General features: G+C 42.8%; 4 protein-coding genes across 12 annotated transcripts in view; 2 read left to right on the top strand and 2 right to left on the bottom strand.

The window, feature by feature from the left end:
• The first annotated feature begins 1,776 nt into the window (after positions 1-1,776).
• Positions 1,777-5,712, top strand: PNRC2 (proline rich nuclear receptor coactivator 2). Of its 2 annotated transcripts, none has more exons than XM_042015767.1 (3): positions 1,777-1,962; positions 2,825-3,029; positions 3,479-5,712. In XM_042015767.1, the coding sequence occupies exon 3, from the start codon at positions 3,497-3,499 to the stop codon at positions 3,917-3,919; it is 423 nt and encodes a 140-aa protein (XP_041871701.1). In that variant the 5' UTR covers positions 1,777-1,962; positions 2,825-3,029; positions 3,479-3,496; the 3' UTR covers positions 3,920-5,712. The 2 variants fall into 2 exon arrangements, with proteins under 2 accessions (XP_041871701.1, XP_041871702.1); XM_042015768.1 differs by having other exon boundaries at positions 1,870-1,962; positions 2,828-3,029.
• Positions 5,713-5,960: 248 nt separating this feature from the next.
• On the bottom strand, positions 5,961-16,580 carry SRSF10 (serine and arginine rich splicing factor 10). 7 transcript variants are annotated; one of them, XM_042015752.1, is made up of 7 exons: positions 16,357-16,579; positions 14,235-14,339; positions 12,413-12,516; positions 10,840-11,002; positions 10,497-10,550; positions 10,224-10,325; positions 5,961-7,181 (listed from the first exon to the last, which is right to left on the bottom strand). In XM_042015752.1, exons 1-7 carry the CDS (start codon positions 16,419-16,421, stop codon positions 7,163-7,165), a joined length of 612 nt encoding a protein of 203 aa, XP_041871686.1. In that variant the 5' UTR covers positions 16,422-16,579; the 3' UTR covers positions 5,961-7,162. The 7 variants fall into 7 exon arrangements, with proteins under 7 accessions (XP_041871686.1, XP_041871687.1, XP_041871683.1 ...); XM_042015753.1 differs by having other exon boundaries at positions 10,497-10,547; XM_042015749.1 differs by having other exon boundaries at positions 5,961-10,325; positions 16,357-16,580.
• Positions 16,581-16,766: 186 nt separating this feature from the next.
• Positions 16,767-22,999, top strand: part of GRHL3 (grainyhead like transcription factor 3) — a 102,872-nt gene continuing 96,639 nt past the window's right edge. The window contains exons 1-3 of one of the 2 annotated variants that reach the window (XM_042015708.1): positions 16,767-16,960; positions 18,734-18,856; positions 19,065-19,187. The gene's annotated coding sequence lies outside the window, so the exon portion shown is untranslated. Of the gene's footprint in view, positions 18,857-19,064; positions 19,188-22,999 lie in introns of both variants that reach the window. The other variant, XM_042015706.1, reaches the window with a different exon arrangement.
• On the bottom strand, positions 20,312-22,418 carry LOC121658625 (fatty acid-binding protein, liver-like). The gene is made up of 5 exons (XM_042015766.1): positions 22,347-22,418; positions 22,117-22,222; positions 21,069-21,241; positions 20,703-20,792; positions 20,312-20,422 (listed from the first exon to the last, which is right to left on the bottom strand). Exons 1-5 carry the CDS (start codon positions 22,401-22,403, stop codon positions 20,372-20,374), a joined length of 477 nt encoding a protein of 158 aa, XP_041871700.1. The 5' UTR covers positions 22,404-22,418; the 3' UTR covers positions 20,312-20,371.

Raw genomic sequence — 22,999 nt, 5'->3', positions numbered from 1 at the left:
TCCTGCTCCTCCAGGCTAAATGTGTCAGCCTGACCCCAAAACCAGCTCTGAAAGACAAGAGGTTTTTTTTTTTTAATTATCTCAAAGATAGTGAGGAAAAACAGCCAGACCTTGTGTCATCCTTGATCTGAATTGAAAAGTACACGCTGTTTTGCTCCCCAGACAAGAGAGCACATTTGCAGCCTGCGAAATGCTATTTCTTAATCCCACGGACATGTCCTGGCTTGAAAACATCCACACACTGGGGTGAGATTGTGTTTTAGCAGAAATAAACACACTAGAGATAGAAACAAAGCAAAAATCTGCTGATGTGCATTATAGGAGAGTTGTTTATTAATTCGTGGAATCTCAAGGCTTACAGCCGATACTGCTGTCTTCCATCTAAAGACAAAAAGCTGCTATAAGGACCTCAACCATAACATTGTGCCAAGAAATCCAAAGCAAAGGGAGGAAAACAAATTAATTTCAGCTTGCTTTGTGCAAACATACAATAAAGAATAGGAACAAAGGTCTGGGCTCGGGTATGTCAACACATCTTGTGTATTGAAACATATGCTGGCTTTTTTTAATAACTGCATGATGAATACAAACTTCTTTTTCGAGTCTTTACCTTGTCCTGGGATGGGTCACAGCCCTGTAACACCACACGAGGAAGGAAACAGTTTTGTTTTAAACGTTTTAGGGATAAAGCAGGAATGTGTAATTTTTCCTTTCTGTAGCTAAAAATACAGGGCAACTCAATGAACCCAGGGTCTGTACCTCAAAATAAAAACTCTGAATGTTCATGTGTTGTTTTTAAGTACTGCCCTGACTTGGTGGGGTTGGAACTGAACTTGTTCCTTTCCATTTTCTTTGAAACTTCCTTTTTTTGGCCTTTAATGTGGTGTACAAGGCTCGACAGGCCCCTTAATACACTCTCACATGTGCAAATTTCTTATGTATACCTAATTTTCATTCATCCTACGCATGGTAAAGGCCAAATCTTGTGGGTTTTTTCTTCAAAATAATCCTTTGAGGCAAAATAAGAGAATTTGAATATAAACACAAACCACAGGCACTGCCACAGGCTCTGCATACCCACAGTGTTGGTTTAAACCTGGGGAAATACAGGTTTAAACCAAACAAGCTTTTCCCTGTATTTTGACCTGAAACATCCCTCTACGTTATTTTTAATACTTTAAATTTAAACATTAAATAGTTTAACTAAATGCAGGTGTGGGGAATGGGCTTAACAAACCCAAGACCCTCCATTTGCCATCAGAACGCTGCGGGGATCTCTGGGGGGCTGGATTTTACTCTTTGTTCGCTGAATCCCCTCTCTCGACGCCCCTAGCACAGCCAGGTGTTTTGTGCGGTTTTTTTTTTTTTTTTTTGTTAATTATTTTACCTCTTTGAAGCCCCCAGCGGCAGCTGGCACGGGCGTTCCCCACTTTTTTTGTTGTGCTAATTCGCGGGCGGGGCGGGGCTGGCAGCGTGTCCGGGGGGCTGTGCAGAGGGGCCGGGGGCTGGCAGCGTGTCCGGGGGGCTGTGCAGAGGGGCCGGGGGACCTGCGGGCGGTGCCCGGCAGCGGGGCCGGGCCGGGCGGGACAAAGAGCGGCGGCCGCTCCCGCGCTGCCCTTCGTGAGGGGATTCAAATGGCGGCCCCGCCCGCCCGCGCGCCGCGGCCGCTCTGCCCCGGGCCCGCCTGGCAACAGGCGGGGCTTGGCTCCCATTGGCGGAGCGGGCGAGCGGCGCGCTCCCATTGGCTGCGGCCGCGCGGCCCCGCGGAGGGGGGAGGAGGGAGACGGTGTTAAACGGCGCAGGACGCGGCCGCCATTTTGTGAGGGAGAGCGAGGGGCGGTGCGGAGTGGAGGGAGCTTTGGGGACGGGGGTCGGACAGTGACGGTGGAGCAGCGCGGAGTCGGTTCTTGAAGGGCCGTGTGTGTGTCCGTGCGTGTGGGCGAGCGGAGCGGACAGAAGTCGGTAAGGGCGGAGCGGTGCGGGAAGGAGCGGGCGCAGCTGCCGCCATGTTGTGCTCCGTTGTTGGGGACGGGGGGTGGCGGGTCCCGGCTCCCCCCGGGTGTCGGTGAGAGAAGAAGGGAGAAAGTAAAGGAGGCGAACAAGCTCCGGTCGACGGTAGCAGACGGCAGCTGGGCCGGGGCCGGTGATGTTATCCCGGGTTTTGGTTTCAGTCCAAACAAGGCGGAAGCTGGAAATGGAGATGGGCGGCTCCTCTGGAGCTGTGGGAGGGATGGGCAGGGGGCTCCTGAGTTTGGAGAGTGAGAGGAGCTGAACAGATGGGAGTGCGTCATGGTCAAAATCTCAGAGATCCCAGGAAAAGACGAGCCATGAGCAAAACAGGAAATTAGCGTAAGAGTTACTAAGGAATTAGTTGGGTAACGAAGGTGAAAGAAGCAGCTGACCGATGACAAATGGAGCTCTGCGGTGGCTGGGGAAGGGTTTGGACACTGTGGGCAGTTCCTGTATTGGACCCAGTTCCCAAAGTATTTTCTATTGTATTTTACTTTTTCCCTACAAAAACCAAAGGGATAAAGTTCTTGATTGCCTAAAATGCTTTTTAAGACAGAGCATGAGAAAAAAAGTTGTTGCTTGGGAAATGCTAAATCTGATGGTGAACTTTATGTAAGTGGAGAAAACAAATAATGCTGTGTTTTTTGGGGTGAGGTTTTGGGGTTTTGTTTGTAGCATGTTGTCATCTTTAACAAATAAAGAGACACAGCTGACTCTGAATTCTGTGAATTTTTTCCGCTTGCCTTTCTTTCCATCCCAAATTGAAGCAATTGTTTCCTTAATCTGAATTCAAGTTTCTTTCTCGTTTCTGCAGCAGGACTTCTCCCTTGGAGCTTCTGTGCCGAGAATCCGATGTTGGGCTCGGCTCCCTGGCTGAAGACAGCAGGTCAGCCCATGAAAACTTCTATTCCCAGCCAAAGGAAAGAGTCCAGCACAAGGCAGTACCTGTTCTTTCAGGCTTGGAAGCAAGAAAGGGGGCAAGAATTGGAGAGTGTGGAATCGGAGAAGACCACTGAGAGGTAAATGGGGGTGGGAGAGGGAAATACATCGGAAGAGGAAAGTGCTGAGTACCCTGTGCTGCAGTCTGGGTGTTGGCTTTGGCAGTTGAATTACAATCCGTTCCACTTGAGGTGGTTTCAGTTCACTTTGGGTTTATCAGAGCAGTTCTTGCTTACCAGGAAGTCTGGGGAGTGGCTTTATCAATGCAAACTTTGCCCAATTCTTAGGTGTTAACAGGCTGAATTTAAATGTCTGCAGCACTCAATACTGACTGATTAAATCTGGCTCTGCATTTTCTGAGCACCATTTTGTCCTCCAGTTACACCTTTTCTGAGGAGAGAAGTGGCTTGTTTAGAGCAAGTTTTGGTTAGACTGATTTTTGTCCCTTTGCAATCGAAACATTCTCGGAACGATTTTGTTTTAGAAGAAGAGTAATGAAGACTTATCTGGACTGTTCTTGTTTTCACAGGTGACATTTAAGTTGAAGATGGGTGGTGGAGAAAGATACAACATTCCCAGTCCCCAGTCTAGAAATACCACCAAGAACCATCAGCAACTTAAAAACAGGCAGAAGAACAAAGACCAGAATTCTCAGATGAAAACCTGTGTGAAGAAGGAAAGAGGCCACGGATGCAGCTCCTCTCCTGGTGCATGGCAGGCCATGCAGAAAGGGGGGAAGAACAATGTTCACTTCCCCAAGAATCCCAATTGGAATCCTGCTCTATCCAATTGCAACCTGTTGTTCACCCCTCAGAGCAACCAGAACTATGCTGGGGCCAAGTTCAGCGAGCCACCCTCCCCAAGTGTTCTGCCTAAGCCACCAAGCCACTGGGTACCTGTTTCTTTTAAACCTTCTGATAAAGAAATAATGACATTTCAGCTCAAAACATTACTGAAAGTCCAGGCCTGAGATGTAACTTGTGTGATTTTCAGAAGCGATTTTGATTGACAGGGTTTCAAATTTTGAGCATTGCTACTCCCCACTCCAGCTGCACAGCTGTGCAGGACCAGGTGTTCTTGCTGCATGTAGTTAGTCACTTGGAGAGGGGTGCAAGTTTACATTCCCCTCATCTTTTACCTCAAAAGTTCAGTGCTGTGTCCACCTCACTGTGAAATAGTTATTTTCTCAAAAATCAATCAAATCCTGAGCAGTCACCATTTATTGCATTTAAGAATAAATGGGACTGTGTTCCAAAATCGGAATTGTGACTTTGAATTGTTAGAAAACCAGCTTTTACCTAACTTAATGCAGCATGAACTGAAAACTACGCACTGAAAACTTCAGTCAGGTTATTTGCTGCTTTTCAGACTGGTGTAAGATGTGCTAAACACTCTGCAGAGCAGAAACTTCCACCTGGGCATGAGGGGAGGCACAGCTGATTCTCTCACCTGTCCCTGTGACCTTTAGTGGCACTCGTGCAGCGGTGGGTGAGCGTTTCAAGCCCGTGGCTCCCATCTGGAATGTTCTGAAAGGGTGTGGAAGAACTCCTCAGGCAGATTGATAAAGCCTCTCCAGCTGTGATTCCCGGGAATCTCTATGAGTGCCAACTAAAGACCTTGCATCGGGTGACTGCCAAAAATCCCCCCCAAATCCTTTGTATGCCCACTGCACTGAGGAGTTCTAAATCACATTTTTGTATCAGTTTTTACAAAATAGGTGGAGTAGTTCCTTAGTCTGATCTTAAATGGGTTCCCCTGTAACAATTAATAGTTGGGGGCAAGTGTTAGATGCTCTCACAGGGAAAACAGAGCCATGTAAATACATGTAAAACATTGTAGCATATGTAAATTTCTGCCGGGCTTTCCTGCACAGAAGTATTTTTAGTACAAAACTGCTGAATGTAAGATGACCATGTTGAGTACGTGGCCTGGTTTTAAAAAATGATATTTTGTTTAAAAAAAAAATTAAAAAAAAAAAAAGACATTTGTGGCTGTGCCCTTGCACTTCACATGCAGTGAATATGCACATTGTATTTGGTTGTAATCTCATTTTTGTTAAAGTAAAATCAGTGCAAAAGAGGCTTATTTAGATTTTTTTTTTAATTAAAGAAAAAAAACCTTTAAAAAAAAAAAAGCTGCTGGAGCTTCAAATCCTCCTGTTGTGAATGTGTAGGAGAGGTGTGTGTTCAGTGATGAAAAAAACCTGAAATGTTGCAAATGAAGTGTTTCACAAGAAATGCAAATACCTGGGTTTGGGTGCTCCATAAGCCTGAAGGATTGTCATCATTCTGTGTTTCTGAAATGCATCAATGCTCTGTAACATGATGTTTTGTTCAGTCTTTGCTGAAATCCCTCGGCAGAGGGCCAGGGCAGGTAGCTCCTGTGCTGTCACCCTGCAGCTGATCCTGCAGGAGGAACAGCTGGATTGTGAGAACAGGAGCAGCCAGGGTTCTTTCAAAATACAAGGATTACTAAAAACAAGTGCTTTAATTTGAACAGGCCTTTTGCAGATTGTGAAATGTTCGGAGGTGTCTTTCTGTACATTCCAAATGCAGTGGCAGCTGAGCTGAATGTTTACAAAATTATTGCTCCAAATCACATGGAATTGGCAGTCTCTAAACTTGTGTTGTGACCTGGACTCCCACCAGAGTCTGAGCTGTATCCCAGTTAATTATCTATTCTTCAAATTGTCAATTACTGATGATGTTTGTACAAATTGGAAACAAAACATTTAAATAAACTTTTTTTTTTTACCCCCTAAAAGCATCTCTTTGTTTTCAGATGGAAACGGAAAAGTGGGATGACCTCATTTTGGCAGCTCACTTCCCAAGGGAGGTTTCTTTAGCTGCAGCCTTCAGGCCTTTCCAGTGGTTTGGGAACACAGGGCTTGAGAATTAACACTAATTAAGTTCCTGACAAAACCAAAAGCTGGTGAGGCTGGGAGGCAGCACTTGGGGCTCTGTCTCCCACAGACTACGGCTGGATTAATTAAGTCAGAAGGTGCTCTCAAGTTATAGTCAAAACTTGTACATTTTATTCCCAATTCACAGGGTTATTTGCACAGATGGAACACAAAACTCAAGAAGAAAGGATGTGGATGAATAAAACATCAGCATCTCCGATCAAACACACTACAGGGTACAGAGTCTTCCCTTCCTACAATAGTCTCAGCAGCAAGAGCATCGTAGACAAATATTATAGCAATGGACTACAGACTTTTTAAAGCAAGTTACAAGATAAATGGAGAAAACCAGCAATTCTTAATGGGTGATTATGTCCTAAAAATGTGTCAATTTTATCCCTTTGTACTTCAAAATGTTCATCTGCACCATCCCTGCCACGACCCAAGCAGCAGTGCTGTGCATGGCTCCACTGCCCTTCTCTGAGCACACCCCGAGCTGTCACCCCAGACTCAACAGTCAGGGAAAAAAGCTCTTGTCCAAGCAGAGCGCTCAAAATAACATTGAAACCAAAAGATTCCACTTTGAATAAAACCATGATACTGTACATTAAACATCTTGATAAGACATAGAAAGGATAACATTGAGCTTTCAGAGACCAGGCTATCAGAGTCCCTAATTAAACACCCAGCTACTTAACCACTAAATTGAAGATTTTTAATTACCAGTTGGGTGCATGGACTTTAGGTGAAAAAGAAGTTCCAATAGAGCCTTCTATGACTGCTGACACCAATCGATTCGCTGCAGATATTTTGGAGCACAGCCATTACTTTCAGCAGAATTATATTTTTTTTTTACACAGTACTTCAATTCTACAAATTTTGCAGGAATGACAAAATCTACTTTTACCACAGAAAAACGTAATTCCCACCATTCTTGAGACTCCAAAAGAAAGAGGCCTAGACATGATCTTTTGTAGCCTGCAATGTTCTTGCATTCCAGCTGTGCATAACCTGCAGGAAGCTTGCACAAGACAGGCTCCTGCTTTTTTTAGGGCAGGACTGGGATACCTGCATCAAGGAAGGGAGATGTTATCTAGATGGGCTGTGGCTTGACTTGCATGAATGCATAAACATTCCCTGCCCTTTTGGCCACATCCTGCTAACTCGTCCCCAACTGAAAGGCCCACAGAACAGCTTCTTCACAATTTTTCCATGGGAGCAAGAACTAGGACAACATCTTTATTCATGCACTCTTGAAACATCGTGGGTTTGTGTTCGGCTTTTCTGGCTTGTTCATATACACAAGTCAAGTCAAAGTTTAGTCCTACCTCTGGGAGAGAAAGAAAGAACCATCAGAACTGGCAGACACTACATTATACTTGCAATGATCTGGCTTTTCAAAACAAAAATTAAACTGTGCTATACATAAATGCTGAGGCACACAATATAAGGACATGCTGACACAACAGTTAAGGAATTGTTACTGTTACTCTGCACTCTCCAATCAGCCCCCCTGCCTGGGCACGGAGATTTCTCCTCCCTCCTCCCACCCTTCCAGCTCCAATTCCAGCTGGACCAGCACCACCATTAACCACAGCAATCCCTGCAGGTCCCTGACACAATCACAACCACGCTCTCCCCACCACTCGGGCACGAGGACCCCTTTGAAGCAGGATTTAGTCATGAAGACTATATCTATTTATCTCTCTCTATATATAGATATAACGCTGGAAATGGTGGGGGTTTCTGCTGTTAGAAGCTCAACTTATAAAGGGTGACAGTGGGTTTATCAAAGCAATTACAGAGGATTTTTGTCTTTCAGGGCAGAACCTCCAGCTGGGCACACTACCAGTGCCAGGAGGCAGCTCCATCCCTGTTGCCACCTCCCACAGGACCACTGCTGGCACCAGTTTTGATATGGCAATTATAAATTGATATGGTGATACTGTGCATTTGATTTTGTATGAACCTTCAGTTGTTGCTTTAAAGTAGTTTCATAACCTGGCTAATAATATCTGAATTATAACCTATGGGGCAAGCCCATCCAGCAATAACTAAAGTTAATGGCAAAGAAAATTCAATATATTAGACTACAACTTAATGCTTAGCATTCTCAGTTTGTCTTGTACCCTTTCAAAAATGTGAAGTGACATTTATTCAGACACTAAATGAAAAATTCCTGCCTTTACTGAAATACCATAGTAAGGATTTTACTCCATAAGGGATGCATAGCTCTACTCCTAACCATGCTCTGGAGTCAAATTCTAAAGCTACAATAATTCCAGTGGATCAGTATTTCCTTCATTTTTTTATTACAGCATGTTTGCTAAATTTACAGCAAGCAGAAAATAAGCTGGGTCTTTAGTTATTTTGATCAAAACATCGATGTTTTAAAGGTAGTACACAATATTTGTTAAAAAGAACATATAAAAATACCTTTTTAGAAGCCTCTATAAGAAAGGAAATACAAAGTTTAATCCCACAACTTTCCTCTGCTAGAGCTGCACGCTACTGCTACAGTTTTAAATAGACTTTTTGCTGTTTTTAAACTATACATCCAGGAAAGTCTACAAAATTAAAGGAACGTGCATATAAATGATTGCATAGCAGAACATGAACATTAACTGCAAACAGTAAAGAAAAAGTTAGAAATACTATCAAATGTACAAAGGTTCTAGGATCAACCCCTAAGCACGTTCCGCTGACCATATCCCAAAGCCATCTGCGCTTCTTTAAAGGCCCTGCTGAAACACTGAACCCAAACCCTAAAACATTTCTCTAAAAAGGAACTTTTGGAAATCAATGTCTTTATATGCTACAGACATCAGACAGCGAGGAACACTTAAGTGTTTGATGGTGGCTTTTGAAAGTAAAGAGGAATAAAAACAATGCCAAAAGCCATTTTCATAACAAAGGATCTTGCCTTCTAGAGAAACACTGGTAAGATTACACACTGGGTTTGTTATTTTTCACATTCAATTTTCTAAATATACTGTATTAGTGATAAACTACATAACTAGAGATGCAGCTCTTGTTCATACCCAACTTCAAACATTTGTTCTGAAGGAAAACGAAATCTTGTAACCAAACCACTATCCATTCTGAGGAAGGAGTGATTCAGACTTGCTTGACCAACTGCTTTTTTGCTGTGTAAAAAGCAAGCCTGGTAACCCAGGGAGATGGCTACGGTTTGATACCTATGAATACACCAACTAACCACAGGAGTCATTGGCATAAAAGTTTAGTTCTTATATACTGTACACACACAACTCGAAACAATCTACTTGTATCTAACAGCAGGAAAACTAAGCAACTTTATGGTTAACTGCTCACTAAAATTTAGAATAGATACAAAAAACTGCATAAAATGTACACACAACCTAATATTTAGTTGCTCTGCCGTTTGCTGAAATCTGAATTTAGATTTTCCATTTCAAGGTGGGTTTTGCCCTCACACCTTCAGCACTAGCAGCCAGGGCAGAGGCAGTGAAGCCTCCATCCCGATGGGTCACGACACTGCACAGTCTCTGAGCAAGCTTCAAGACCAACTCTCTCCCCATGTCGTACATGCAAGGTCAGTACCATCTCTCCAGAGAGCAGGGTAAAGAGAAATCTCCCAAATTTCTCTCCACAGAGCTCCACCTGCCAACCTGCTGGTGGGCATGGAGAACACTGAAACCTGCCCTGGAGCCATGGAAACAAACTGCCAGTCTGATTTCCCAGCAGCCAGTGTTGCACTACAGCTGTCCAGTTTTCCTTTTTTCTCACAAAGTTTAGCTGTTTAAACAGCTGGTTTAACTGTCCAGCACAAACTGGTACCAATTTCTCTATGGGTGTGACATTTGTAAAAGGACAATGTTGCAAGTTACGATCAATCAAGTCATCACCAAATATCTAAGCATTAAAAATGCAAATCTTTACAAAAATATACATAGAGACACCACAACCAAATCAGTAGCTGCCCATGACATTTAACCAATTGGACAATCTCTCTCCCTCTCTCTCTCTCTCTGTGGCTTCTCAACACTGTTGTAATTTTAACCATTGTCGGCTACAGGGAAAACTGACAAAGAAAATATTTTTTAGCACTGTTGCAACATCATATTCCTGATAATTTAAGTAAACTGAACTGTGTGTAAATGAATCTTACATGCCTAAACCAACATGGATACACTGTTAGTGGCCACTGGACTTGGGACTAGTCCAAGACCTCGATCTGGATTTTGACCTAGATCTAGAATGTGATCTTGACTGTGATTTGGATCTAGCTGGTTCTTTTTTTCTCGACTCCTTCTCATATCTTGAGCTGGACTTATAGTGTGTTTTAGAATCTGTTTTAGAGGTGCCTCTAGATTTGGTGTGAGATGCAGACCTAGACCGTGATTTAGCCTTCATTTCTTTCTTGGGCTGTGACTTGGATCGTGATCTTGAATTGGACTTAGATCTTGAAAAAGATCGATTGCGGTGTTTGAACCTATCAGAATAAAGGGGAGAGAGGAGATTTGAATGTAAAAACACTATTCTTAGACATCTAGTACATTAAAAATTGTTTACCGTTTTTGCAGGAGAAACTTTTTTTTAAACCTATAGTTAAAGGAATACAGTGATCTAGTTTGCAATTCAAAGGGTGTAAAAAGTGTTTTACCTATCATTGTCCGAATGGCTTCTGCTACGACGAGGTCTTCCAGTAGGTCTACTGCTAAAAAGGTACATCAGAAAGAGTAAACGGTGACAAATCCCTATGTAAATGTACAAATACTTAATACATTATCTTTTCAAGCTGTGCATTTGCTTTCAGTTATTCTCCAATGCAACACAGAATCGTTTCATTCACTACTCCTGATCAGATGCAGCATGCAAGGTACGCAACTCCCAGCGGTTACTCCCACGATAGAAAAAAAAAGATTATTCAAAACTGTAACAATTAAATAGTCAGCGTGGTGTCTCTGCGCTGTGCAGTTGAGGCCAACCCCACACACTACACTTACTTTCTGGGACTATAGGATCTTCTATAGCTGTAATCAAAGGAGCGACTCCTCGACCGTCTCCGCTCGTAACTGCGACTCCGAGACCGCCTGTATCTGTCATAGTCATCGTAACGAGAAGAACTGTACAGGTTTCTCCCTTCCTTGGCTTTCATTTGGTTTGGTGCTGTAAAAATAGCAATATTTGCAAGTGAAAAAGATGCCCTACTTTTCCCCCTCAAGGTCTAAGCCATGTATTTGGTGCTGAGCAGAAAGGCTCACTCATGATTTGATGTTTATGAAGGGAGAGGTGAGAGGCTGCTCTGTGCCACTTGTTTTGTGCTGCTTTAGCCACTGGACACAAATTAATGTAGCCTGGGGGGCATTATAAATCTAGGAAGCAAAACAAACAAAAAAAATCCCCTCAAAACCAGTCAGAAAGGACTAATGCTCCATAAAACCAGAACAGAGAGCTGGTCAAAGTGATTTCAGGCCAGCTGGAAACTGGTAGGACAGGTCAGACCCATGACTGACACACTGTGACATTCCTGAATTTACCCAATGAGTGAAAGCTAATTGAACACTTTTTCCTGACTGCACAGCACCATCACCACACCTGATCCACAGCTGTCTTTAATGATTAAAGGCCCATCTTACACAGAGGCTTCAGTGGATGCCACACAAAGAGAAGTCTTATTCCAAAAGGAACCCCCCATTAAAACAATTCACTTTTACTCTGCAGCTTAAAGTAATTAAAAATGAATGAACCTATTAGTCTTCCACAGTATTTCCTCTATCCTTTCTCTGTATCAAATTCAACCCCAAAGAACATGCTCTTAAGTATTTTAAACAGACTACGCTGTAACAAACACCCTCTGTACTAAATGGCTTCAATTTTTTATGTTTTAAGTGCTGCTTGCAACACACTAAGGTGGATTTAGTTAATTTTGTTCAGAAACTTATTAGAAATTCCAGTGTTTATATACAGGACAGAAACTTGTCCTTCGGAGTGCAGAATTTCCACTGACTCCATTAAAGTTAATTGTGAGTACTTGAGGGAAAACTGGACAGTCAGGTTGTTCCTCTGAGAGCTGTAACTAAAGACCTTTAAGGCACTTTTATTTGCAGGCATAACATGAGTATTACAGTTCTGGTTTAGACCAACAGGTTTGTACCAGGTTTACAAATCTGTATCTCCCTGCAAATTAAGACTATGCACACAAATAACAGATTTCAAAGACCTAAGTTCTCTTTCCAATTATCTGTTCAGAAAATACAAATTCTGCTCCACCTTGAATTGAGATACCTTGAAATTGACTTTTATCCTGAAGCCAAATGAAAATGAAGACATTACCTCAATCCTGGAGATCACACAGAGCTGCACAGAAAGCTCCAAAGAATGACTGTGGTGACTGTCATACTTAGTTATCCATTTATAATTAAAACGAGTCATTAACAGTTACTGGATAAAAGGCAGAACATCCACATGCTATTTATATAAAATACGAACATATCACAACAATTAGCACCACGTGCAGCGTTGTGTGGTGCTGAAATTCAGGCTAAATTCAGGGTGTGATAAAATTCAGGCACTTACTCTTGCGATCCCCCTGTGCAAACTGGATTTCTATTTGCCGACCACAAATCCACTTTCGATCCAAATTATGGAGAGCATCTTCTGCATCACGGACATCTTCAAATGTGGGGAGTGTTAAGGTACTTGGGAATTTGAGCAGTTTAACAGATTTGGTATTTAAAATAAAAATGAAAATTTTCAAGTTATTTTCTCATTTTACAGCCATGTTTTAAGTTCTTTTGTCATGCTACTCTACACGCTATGGAATTTTTTTTTAATTAACCACCAGCTATCTCAGAACTCCTGTAATAAAATTAAAATCTTGTAATATGACCATGAATTTATCCATCAGCAAGCAGTTGCTATGTGATACTCTTAATTATTTTCTTCTCCCACTTGTACTTATGCAAAGAAAACAGAGGTATCCTTTCAAAATACACTTATTAATGGTCATTTAGTTCTCTCCACTGCATTGAGTTTATTAAAATTAAGCCCTAGTTCTTAAATTATGTTGGACATACCAACAGTAAATATTAACTATTAACTTTAGAATTATAATAAAGCTTTCCTTTTTTTTTTTTTTTAACAACTGATTTTAAGTTTAACTTATGCCATGTCACAGCCCTGTCTGCAGAGCTTCCCCAGCGTGAGAGAAGAGCAGACACAGCGAGCCCTGCACTGGCACTCAGGGCCAAGCTACAGTGACAGACATTCATTTCAATGCTGGAATTTACACCCCTACTTCCAGCTTTTGGGACCCAAAAACATGAGTTGCCTTTCCCCTCCAGACCACTCATTTCTCAGCAGCATCATCTCTGCAGGAGAGAAACTTCCATGTTGCAGCATCTCCCTCAAAACCCCAGACCGAATGTGATTTCATTCAGACCACAGTTACAGTAGCACTCACAAGAGAAATATTACAGGTTTTGTCAATGGACTAAACCAGAATAATTCATCAAATTACTGCTTACATGACAGACAGAAGAAAAACTGTTATTCTGTAGGATACATCAGGTATGACTCCTTTAATCTTGGCCACCATTCAACTTCATCTTGACCTTTAACTCTTTAAGTGCTTGTCAGAAGGACTTGTCATGAGATGCTTGGCCAAAAATGACAGATGGCTTTATCTTTTACTTTGAAAAACAACCTTTTCCCCCTTTTGTAGATAAAGCGAAGCTTTGTCTCCCATTATGGCTTGTCCTTCTTCCAGCTTTTCTTTATTTTTTCTTTTCCCAAACTCTCCCTTCTCTTCAAGCCTGATCCTTAAGAGGTCTTTGGCTTGTCTACTTGCCTTAATTGTTGAACTCTACTCTAAAGGTTCTTTCATGCTTTCTCTTTGGGGTCGCCATTACTGTACAGCTTTACATTCTGAGGCAACAACAGAGGACAGCAAATTAGGGGACAATATTAAAGAAAGAAGTTCACCTCATTTTTTACACAATCTGATTTTGATCAAGTGATTCCAGTTTCCATTTGTTAAATTAACAATGAATAGCAGCCACATTTTGCTAAGCACAACTTTACTTACACACCAGTGATAATAAAAACGTGCTAGACAATTTTGAGTCAGTGATAAATTTTCATTTAAATCATAAGAGTATTAATTTCAGTGACATAAGCAAGCTTTTATATTACTGGACTTAAGTTTTGCAAAAAAGGCAAAGAACAATTGAGAGAAGTTAATCTTCAAAAATAACGAAACACCACGACATAAGTAAGACACTTATTAGATACAACACAAAAGTAAACTGCTTTTTCATTTAGATTGGTTACCTCTTACACAAACTTGAATTTCAAACTTCAACACCCCTCACTAATGAGCCATCTGAAGAAAGGATATTGAACATAGGCAAATCCTCTGGGACGGCGAGTGTAGAAGTCAAGTGGAACGTAAACATCAACTATAGGCCCATAACGACCAAACTCACGGCGCAAGTCTTCAGACCTGGAACACCACAAACACCTGATATGGTTTTCTCACTGGTTAAGGTGTTAAAAAACATCCACCAAAATAAAATAAAACAACAAAACCAAGTCAATTCTACAATTAGCATGACCACCCCCCATTTTTGGAAGCATTTGGTGGAGGATGAAAGTAGCAAAACACTTTTTGGGGAAAAAAGTGTTTGGGCAGTTCACTGTTGGCAGCACACGGAGCTTTTCTGAAACACTCAAGACTCAGGATGCTCAAGATACACCCTGGCAGTTTGAAACAAGCCTTCAGCATAACTCTAGCACAAAAATGTAAACTGAGAAGTGATACACATCAGTTCATTCAATGCAGCCAAGGTTGGCAGAAAGTGAAAGAAAGGATTGGTAAGAATTATTATTGTTATTATTATTCATGTAACTCGACAGTCATTTTGCAACATGCAAACATCCATTATGAGATCCAAATAAACATTATGAGAACAAACCAGTCACCCAAACCCATTTCCATAAAATAATCAATACTTACAACCACATCAAATAGAACAGATCTCGAGTGAGCAGCCACTCATGCCCTCGGGATAGTTTTTCCAAAGAGCTGGCTTTAGAGAGCTGAGACAAAACTGTTCAGCTGCAACTACCCCTGACCAACACCCTCTCCTCAACAGAGCTTTCTTACTCACATCAGCTCCTCACACTCATTTTTGTGACATTTGAGGACAAAAACCTGCATGCGAAGATTGATCTAATACCACATCTAGGTGGTATGTAAAAGTCACTACTATTTTTTATATTTTTACATTTCTCTCGCATCAGTTGGGAAACAAATCTCCACACAGTCAGTGCTGGCAAAAGGGAACTACAACCAGCATGGAGATCCCACAATGAAACCACCTCCAAGAGCCCTTTAAGGTGAAGCTTCAACAGGATCCACATTATTGTAAAGAATTTGGAAGTAATCGTCCTCAGCTGTTCTTAGAGTAAAATTAATTATTGGAAAGATGAAAAAATTAATGGAAAAAATAGAAAAGTTTAATTTCAAGTTACTTATCACAATGCTCTTAATCCATTCCATTGTGCCCACACTACTGCTGCTTGCTGAACAACTTTGGTCCAAGTAGCCCAGGAAGAGTTGGAAAACTTACATTTAATAGGACTAGACCTTACAGGGATCTCCGTACAAATTCTACACACAAATAACAACACAGGAGTGCTCTGACAAACGCATCCTGTGCCAACAATGCTCAGTAAGTGTTCCACAGCTGATAACAAACCAAAGGTGCTTGTTAACCACTAAAGGTGTTTGTCACTAAACTGCCGAAGTGAAATGAGGAAAACCAACAGTTCACTAAAAACATATAAAGAATAAATAAGAACCTGTGCAATACTCCGTTTTTGTTCTTTTAATTCCCTAGGAGGAGTTCTCTCACCACACACGTTTAGTCCTTACGGGCTCTCGGTACAACACGGTTATAACGGAGAACAACGCTTCCCCCGATTCCGTACTGAGCGTCCTGAGAGGCCCCGGTACATAACAACTGCCGCACCAACATTCCACCTGAACTGGCAGCAGCTCCCACACTAACGGGACCGGCTACGCCAGGAATTTTGGGCACAAATGCTCTATTTTCTCCCATCTAGCAGCAATACTGCATTTCCCAAGGAGCATTCCAAACTCCAGCGGCTGTCCAGCATCGCCCCGGGCACACATCCCGCCCGGATCTCCCGCTGGACACACTCAAAGGCGGCTGCGGGGAGTTTCACTTTGTTGCGGCCCAGCTTTGTTCTTTCTGGACGCTGTTTGGAAACGGATCCGCGTGGAGAGGCGGGGAACGAGCAACATCGCGAGGAGCGGAGGAAAATGGAAGGCAGGGCAAGGATAAGGGAGAGCGGAGAGAGGGAGAAGGCGAAGCGGAGGAAGAGAGCACGCCGGGCTCGCCCTCTTCCCTCCCTCGGCTGCGGGGGGACCCCCGCGCCCGCGGCCTAGCGAGCCCGCCAAAGCCTGCGCGAGCCCCCGCTCCGCCCCCACTCACCGGGTGTCGTCGGCCACGTTCCGCACGAAGAGCGAGGTGTTGGGGGGCCGCAGGTAGCGGGACATGTCGATGGCGCTGGGAAAGAAGGAAGGAAGGAAGGAAGGAAGGAAGGAGGGAAGGAAGGAGGGAGGGAAGGAGCGAGCGCGGCCCGGGCGCGGCGAGAGCGGCTGAGGCGACCCTGGGGGAGCTGCACCGCCCGCCCGCGCGCCGCCTCTCGCGAGACTTCCCGCGGGGCTTCCGGCGAGAGCGAAACGCGGCGCCAAAACCCTGCCCCGGCTCGGCAGCGCGCATGCGCCCCGGCCCCGCGCGGGAGCGCCCGGGCCCTCCGGCGCGCGCCGCGCACGCGCGCTGCTCCCCGCCCGCGGCCGCGGGGCCTCGCTTTTCCCGCCGAAACAGAGGGGAGGGGAGCGCGCGCGGGGCAAGATGGCGGCCGCGCCGCCGCCGTGAGGGGATGGCGCGCTCCTGCTTCGCGCAGCCGCCTCAGGCCGCCCTGGCTCCCTCCTGTACCCTCCTGCGCAGCCAACTGACACGGCCTCCGGCTATACCGCCCTTCCTGAGGCTCGGGGGATCGCTGTCGTGTGGCCTTGTTGTTGCAAAATGCGGAGTATGTAGAAATTTTATTGAGAAACTATGTGCTTTGATGTTTGGCGTTCTTCTGCTTTCAAGCCTAATCAACAAGAAGGGAGATGTATAACCCGTGGAACAGCAGCCAACAAGCTCTGAGTGATGTCCCTGTGTTAGAAAAACAAGTTGTTGATAGAACTGCCTTTGTTAAGGTTTAGGGCTGGACACGCTTTGATGATCTCAGATCTAGGGGGAGATTAACAAAAAAAAAGTATGCCCACTGATAAAGGATGCAAAGAATGCAGAATTTATGGGCCATCTGGCAAGGACTCCCAAGATAAGGAAGAAACTAAAAAATCCAACTCGGCAACTGTGCTGGAATGATCTCCAACTGGGTAACATGTAATTTTACATTTTACATCTGCAGGGGCAGGTCATGACCACCAACCCACAGACCACTGACCCAAAAGGAGAGAAAGACTGAGAACGGGACTAATTAGCATGAGAAACAACAGAATAATTAACCAAGAGAGGCTAGAATACTAATTCAGAACTATGTAACTTGTAGCCAAGGAACACGAATTCCTTTGTTTGCTAACTTGTAAGTAGTAATAAATTTTGATAGTTGGTGTGCTCGATTTGTGGGATCCCACAGGGCCCCAACTGTGCAACTCTGAAATAAATGACCAGTGTCTCTCTGGAGTGTGTAACTATTGTTGCACACGGAGTAATTAATCCAATTTTTGTGGAGAACACCATTACCCATGTGGAGCCCCGGGAGTTTTCTTCGCACTGTTTGCACAGGACCAACCCTTTCCATTAAAGCCATTTGTGTGATGAAAACAATGCAGTTGGTGGGTGGAGAGATTATTTCTTACCACAGTCATGTGTGACTCACATAAAGGTGGATAAGAGTCAGATCTGTGACCCAACAGTCACAGGGTTCGATGAAGAGTTCAATGAACGGTGTCTGCATTTTCATGTGAGGGATTTTCAGCAGACTCCTGCAGGGACAGAAAGACTTGGAGCTGATGCAGCCCTGGTGTCTGCCACCAGTGTATTTTCATATTTATTTTTAATATTCATGAATGAAAACTGGTGGGAGGACATTGCTGTTCATATCTTGGCAATCTCACACTAAGAATTGCCTGATTTTTGCAGGTTTTGAATGACAGATGATTCAAGTTTGAATGGCAGATGAAGTTCAGTCACACAGGAGATGTGCAGCCATGTACACTTCAAAAAAAAAGGAATTTCTGTGGTTGTATGTTCAGTGGTCTGTGTGCAGGACTCGGCAGAGAAGGGATTGGGTCTCTGACCATGTTCTTTGAATTTAATATTTACAGTTAACATTTTTCTGTATGCATGCAGCAGGTTGAGTTGTTACCTTGTGCGATATAAACACAGATCTGCTTAGACAAATCATTAGAAGAACACAAAAAACAAATGAAGAAAGCACATTAGAGACTGGAGTTGTGGTGGGAGTGCTTGGCACAAAGAAAAAAGGAAAAAAAAAAAATTCGTTTGTGGACATTCTGAAAACAGTGGATTTACCAAAGAGTGGACTTTGGTGGTGGAAAGAAATCCACGCTGCCAGGATTACCCTTTCAGAGCTTGTCAGATTGGGAATCAAAGCTTTGAACAAGATCCAAATTAGATTATTAATATTCCAATAGCGTCCTTCACAGAAAGATTCACTTGTTTTTGTGGAATAGTGGATCCAGAGCTATCATCCCAACCTGCTACACCATCTAGGAATGATAATTCCTTCGAGCCCTGGGACACGGATCTCAGTCTTGTCAAAATCCTTCAGGTTTGCCTGCGTATTTCACCTCAATCTGGGATGCCCTGTGGCAGAAGGATGCTGCCAGAAGGATGGGAAAGATTGGCACCATTGCTGGAAACATGAAATCACTGCAGTTGTGAAGAAAGCCAGGTGAATTGTTCTTTTAAGAATTTTTTAGAATTTTAGCCGTTAAAATGGTTTAGCATGAGTTTAAGTTCTTAGTAAGAATCCTGTGCTTTTAGTGGGTAGTATCTACAACAATAATTTTGTAACAGCCTTAAATGAGTAATGAATGGTCTCCGCCTTGGTTTAGAAATAAACCTGAACTGTCGTGCATCTTCCATCCTCCAATTTGCAGGTACAGCATTTGATCATTGAAGACCTGCAGCATTCTGTGAATTGCCTGCTGGAAAACCACATCATGTGTTTGGTTCAAGGTGTATTTGCAGCAGTTACCCAGCAACTTCCAGAGAGAAGGGGGGTGAGTTCTTGGATGGCTTTTTGCAGTACCAGTGCTTTAAAGTAGCCTCCTCCTCCTCCCTGCATTTTACCATCCCTGATTTCTGTGTGGTTGATCTTATTTCTGTGTAACTCACATGGAATTTAATTCTGGCTGCAGGAGTGTGCTTGGCATTAGAGCTGCCTGGGAAGCAAAATGAACACAATGATCCTTTATTCCAGTGAAACTCCCCCTGAGAACAGCCTTATCCCAGAATAAGAATACACTTCCCAAATTGCTTGTATCACACTGTAAGTGTAATTAACTAAAACACAACCTCTCCCTTCACAAACTGCTCTTCTAGCATGGGGAGATGTAAACTCAGCACTCTTCACTGGGATGAAACCTCTCCATGAGGATTTTAAATGGCATGATCAGTCCAGTAGCTTTGTTCATGAAGGTCTTGCATCCCAAACCAATTCTAACAAATCTGCAGTGACTTAAATAAGCATGAAATGGGGTTGCTGATATAATAGTAGGATCTGATCAGCAGAGAAATGGTTCTAGGCACAGCTCCTGTGTGTTTACACTTCAGTAGAGACACACAATCTGAACAGTCTGGTTTGCTTGAGCTTCACAAACTTGGGCCATGACAAGACATTGGGAGTTAATTGCGAATTGGAAGAATGTTTCATTTCCTTTGCTTCTGTGGTGCCTCTTAACTGTACTGGTGTGTAATTCAGTTTAAGGACAGCCATCCCTGTTGTTAATGACTGGTAAGTACTTCGTAGCTGCTAAAATACTGCTGTTTCTATTCCTGGGGCATGTGGTACAGATCAGCTCAACAAATGCCTGATTGTTCTCTGCTGGGGTTTGGTTAACGACTAAAACTTTATTAGACACAGGAATTAAAGCTGAGTGTGTTCAGTCTGTGTGTAAGAAACCAAGAAGCATTTCTGTAGCTTTTGGCTGCTCCCAAGGATTATTGTGGTGAAGTGGAACAATGTGGTTTATGTCCAGGTTGGGTTGTCTGCAAGGCAAATTTCTGTCACTGAGGACAGAAGGGAAAACACAGTCCTGTAATAAGGGGAAGTGCTGTGTGAAAGGAGAGCAGAAATAATCATTATTTCCTGTACTGTTTGTTCAGATAAAACAAAGATCACACCTTGTGGAAAGTGCACTTTATTTTAGGTATGTAAAGGTGTCACAGAGAAGGGGATCTGTCCTTAGACTTTCTTGCCTCTTCTGACAAGTGTCACTCCACCGTATGTTATAGTCTGTGGAAGACAAATACACATTTAAAACTTGAGGAAATCCATAGCTAAGTGGCAGAAGTGTCTGTAATTCATGTATAAATCCATCCTACTCCACAAGAACAGACATTCACAGTAGCTGCCTGTAAATATATGTACAACATTTGCATGGAGGAAAAGTTGGAGTTGGCTGTGCTCCTTGAAGCAGTGTTTATCCACAGGGACGCTTTGCAGACACTAAGAGCTAATCAACATTTTTTTCTTCAGCATTTTTCTGCAAGTGCCCTTATTTTCCAGCACTTACCTCCACCATTTCGTTTCCTTTAATTTCCTGCTCGTGAGAGAATTTGTCTGATTTGCACACCAGCTTCCCGCTGACCAAGTTCACAGTGCACTGTTGGAACATTTTAAAAATGTTTTTAAAAATTTAGATTTTGGCATTCAACTTGAGTAAGTAGAGAACTAATATAAATTACAAAGATGTTTCATAATGACAGCTGCTGATTTAAACTGGAGAGCACAGCATTTGAACAGGAGTTTTTAGAGACATTTCTGTTTGTTGAAGCGATAGAAATGTTTGCAAATGGAAATGGTACAAACAAGTTCCACTCACGCACAAACTGAGGTTTAGGGATAAATAAAGAGATACCCCATTCTTGGAATGCTTTACCTTTAGCTTCCTGCCATCCATGGTGGTGATGTCAGCCTCTTTGCCAAGTGTAAACGAGTTAGTTACATATTTGTTGGGTGTTTTGGATGTCACAACAAAGTCGTTGCCTTTTTGCTGTATTTCAACAACAGGCTTAATATCTTTGGCCAATTTGATAGTGTCATCTGGCAACCCTGTAAAAAGAGGCAAAACAGGACTTTTTCTGTTAGGGAAATAGCAAATTCTTCTCTCCAACAAAGGCACAAAAGATCCAAACAAATACTGGAAGGTGATGTCCAAGTTAAAAACAAATCGTGTTTTGGATTCCTCACTTCTCTATGGGCTTTTTGCTCCATTCCTTCTAGCCTGGTTAGGTTTTGATATTATATTTGGTGATGTGTCAGATCATGCATTGTTTCTTTTCCTAAGGGCTGGCCATTTTCAACTGGAACTGAATTTTATTCTCCTGAATATCTCTTATATACTCTTAAAAACCTCAACGGGTTTGTTTTGTTGGCAAAGGTAAGTGCATATTTATTGATGTAGCACCTCTTAAACCTCACAGATTGCACCTGATAATCACTCAGAGATTACCCACCAGCTATCACAGGTGCTAATCACTCAGAGATTACTGACTGTGTATCACACCTGATAATCACTGACAGATTACTGACCACTAATCACACGTGTTAATCATTCACAGATTACTGAGAGCGCTGGTGCTGCAGGAAGGGCCTCTGTACCAATAATTGGGAAGCTGAATGCATCATTGACAGCTTGTTTCTAGTTAAATAGAGGTAGAAAATTACAAGTCAGTTAACACCACTTCATTTCTGGTATGACTTCATTCTTGAGGAGCTGTTCTAACATTAAACCAGGGGTTTGGGGGTTGTCCATAACCTTCCTACATCAATTTATACAATTTTCAGCTTCTTTTCACATCCAAATTAGATCGGACAGATTTAACCAAGCAGGGAAAGTTTGTCATAGAAATAAAAGGAAAAAACCCGTGGAAATACAGCAGGAAAAGCTGTGGTGCCATTGATTTGAGGAGGAAGCAGCCACTTACCCAGAGCCTTGAGAAAGGGCTCGAGGTTCTCCTGGGCGTAGATCTCCCAGGTGCCAGCGAACGCCATCGTGTGACAGAGTGAAGGCTCTCCCTGCTCATTGGGATGCTATTTATGGAAAGGGAAAGGCCAGCCCAAATTGTCAGATGGCTAATTATTAACTGGGAAGGAGCAATTATTAATCAGTTATTTGTTCTTAATGATCATAACCTCTCGTTCGTGCTGCTCTTACCTTGAAAGTTGGGATGTTGCGTTTGTTGTGGGTTACTGACCTCGGGTAATTGTCCATCGTTGTTGGAAAGTGTTGTAGTGCAGCTTCATTTGTTTGCTTTTTGTTCACGGCTTGTGTTTAACACATTTTCTGTGTTTTGAATGGAATTCTTCAGATAAAGTTGCATAATTTACAATAGATCGAGGTAATTAGTATTGTACTAATACTAATTACCTAATTATCTAAATACTAACTTCCTAATTATCACAATATTCTCTACTGGGGCACTTGAACCTTAAATGGTGGATAAAGAATGAATAAAATCCACAGCTATTTCTTCCAAAATTGTGGGCCTCCAATTGCTTGAGGACAGGGAAAATCATGTTGGAGTGGGACATCAGCGATGACTTTATCCAGCAGATGTCAGTGATGGGCATCTAACTCTGAATGAAATTCAGTTTCTTATTACTTTTTTTAAAGTAGAAGACAAAAGATAAAGCATGGTACATTGCTTGGAGAGTGAATGCAGGAAGTAAATAGGATGTGTTATTTTTTCTTCTCACCAACTGCACCAGGAATTCCTCACTCATTCCAGCCCTTGAGTGATGTTCCTTGCCGTCTGTGCGGGCATGACTGTTGATTTTGGAAGACATTCATTAGATTATGTGTCTTGC

The sequence above is a fragment of the Corvus kubaryi genome, unplaced genomic scaffold (genome assembly GCF_017639235.1).
Source record: "Corvus kubaryi isolate FWS band 111438036 unplaced genomic scaffold, C.kubaryi_AGA036_p1.0 split3-37304, whole genome shotgun sequence".
Classification (NCBI taxonomy): Eukaryota; Metazoa; Chordata; class Aves; order Passeriformes; family Corvidae; genus Corvus; species Corvus kubaryi.
This window is presented reverse-complemented; position numbering and strand designations above follow the sequence as displayed.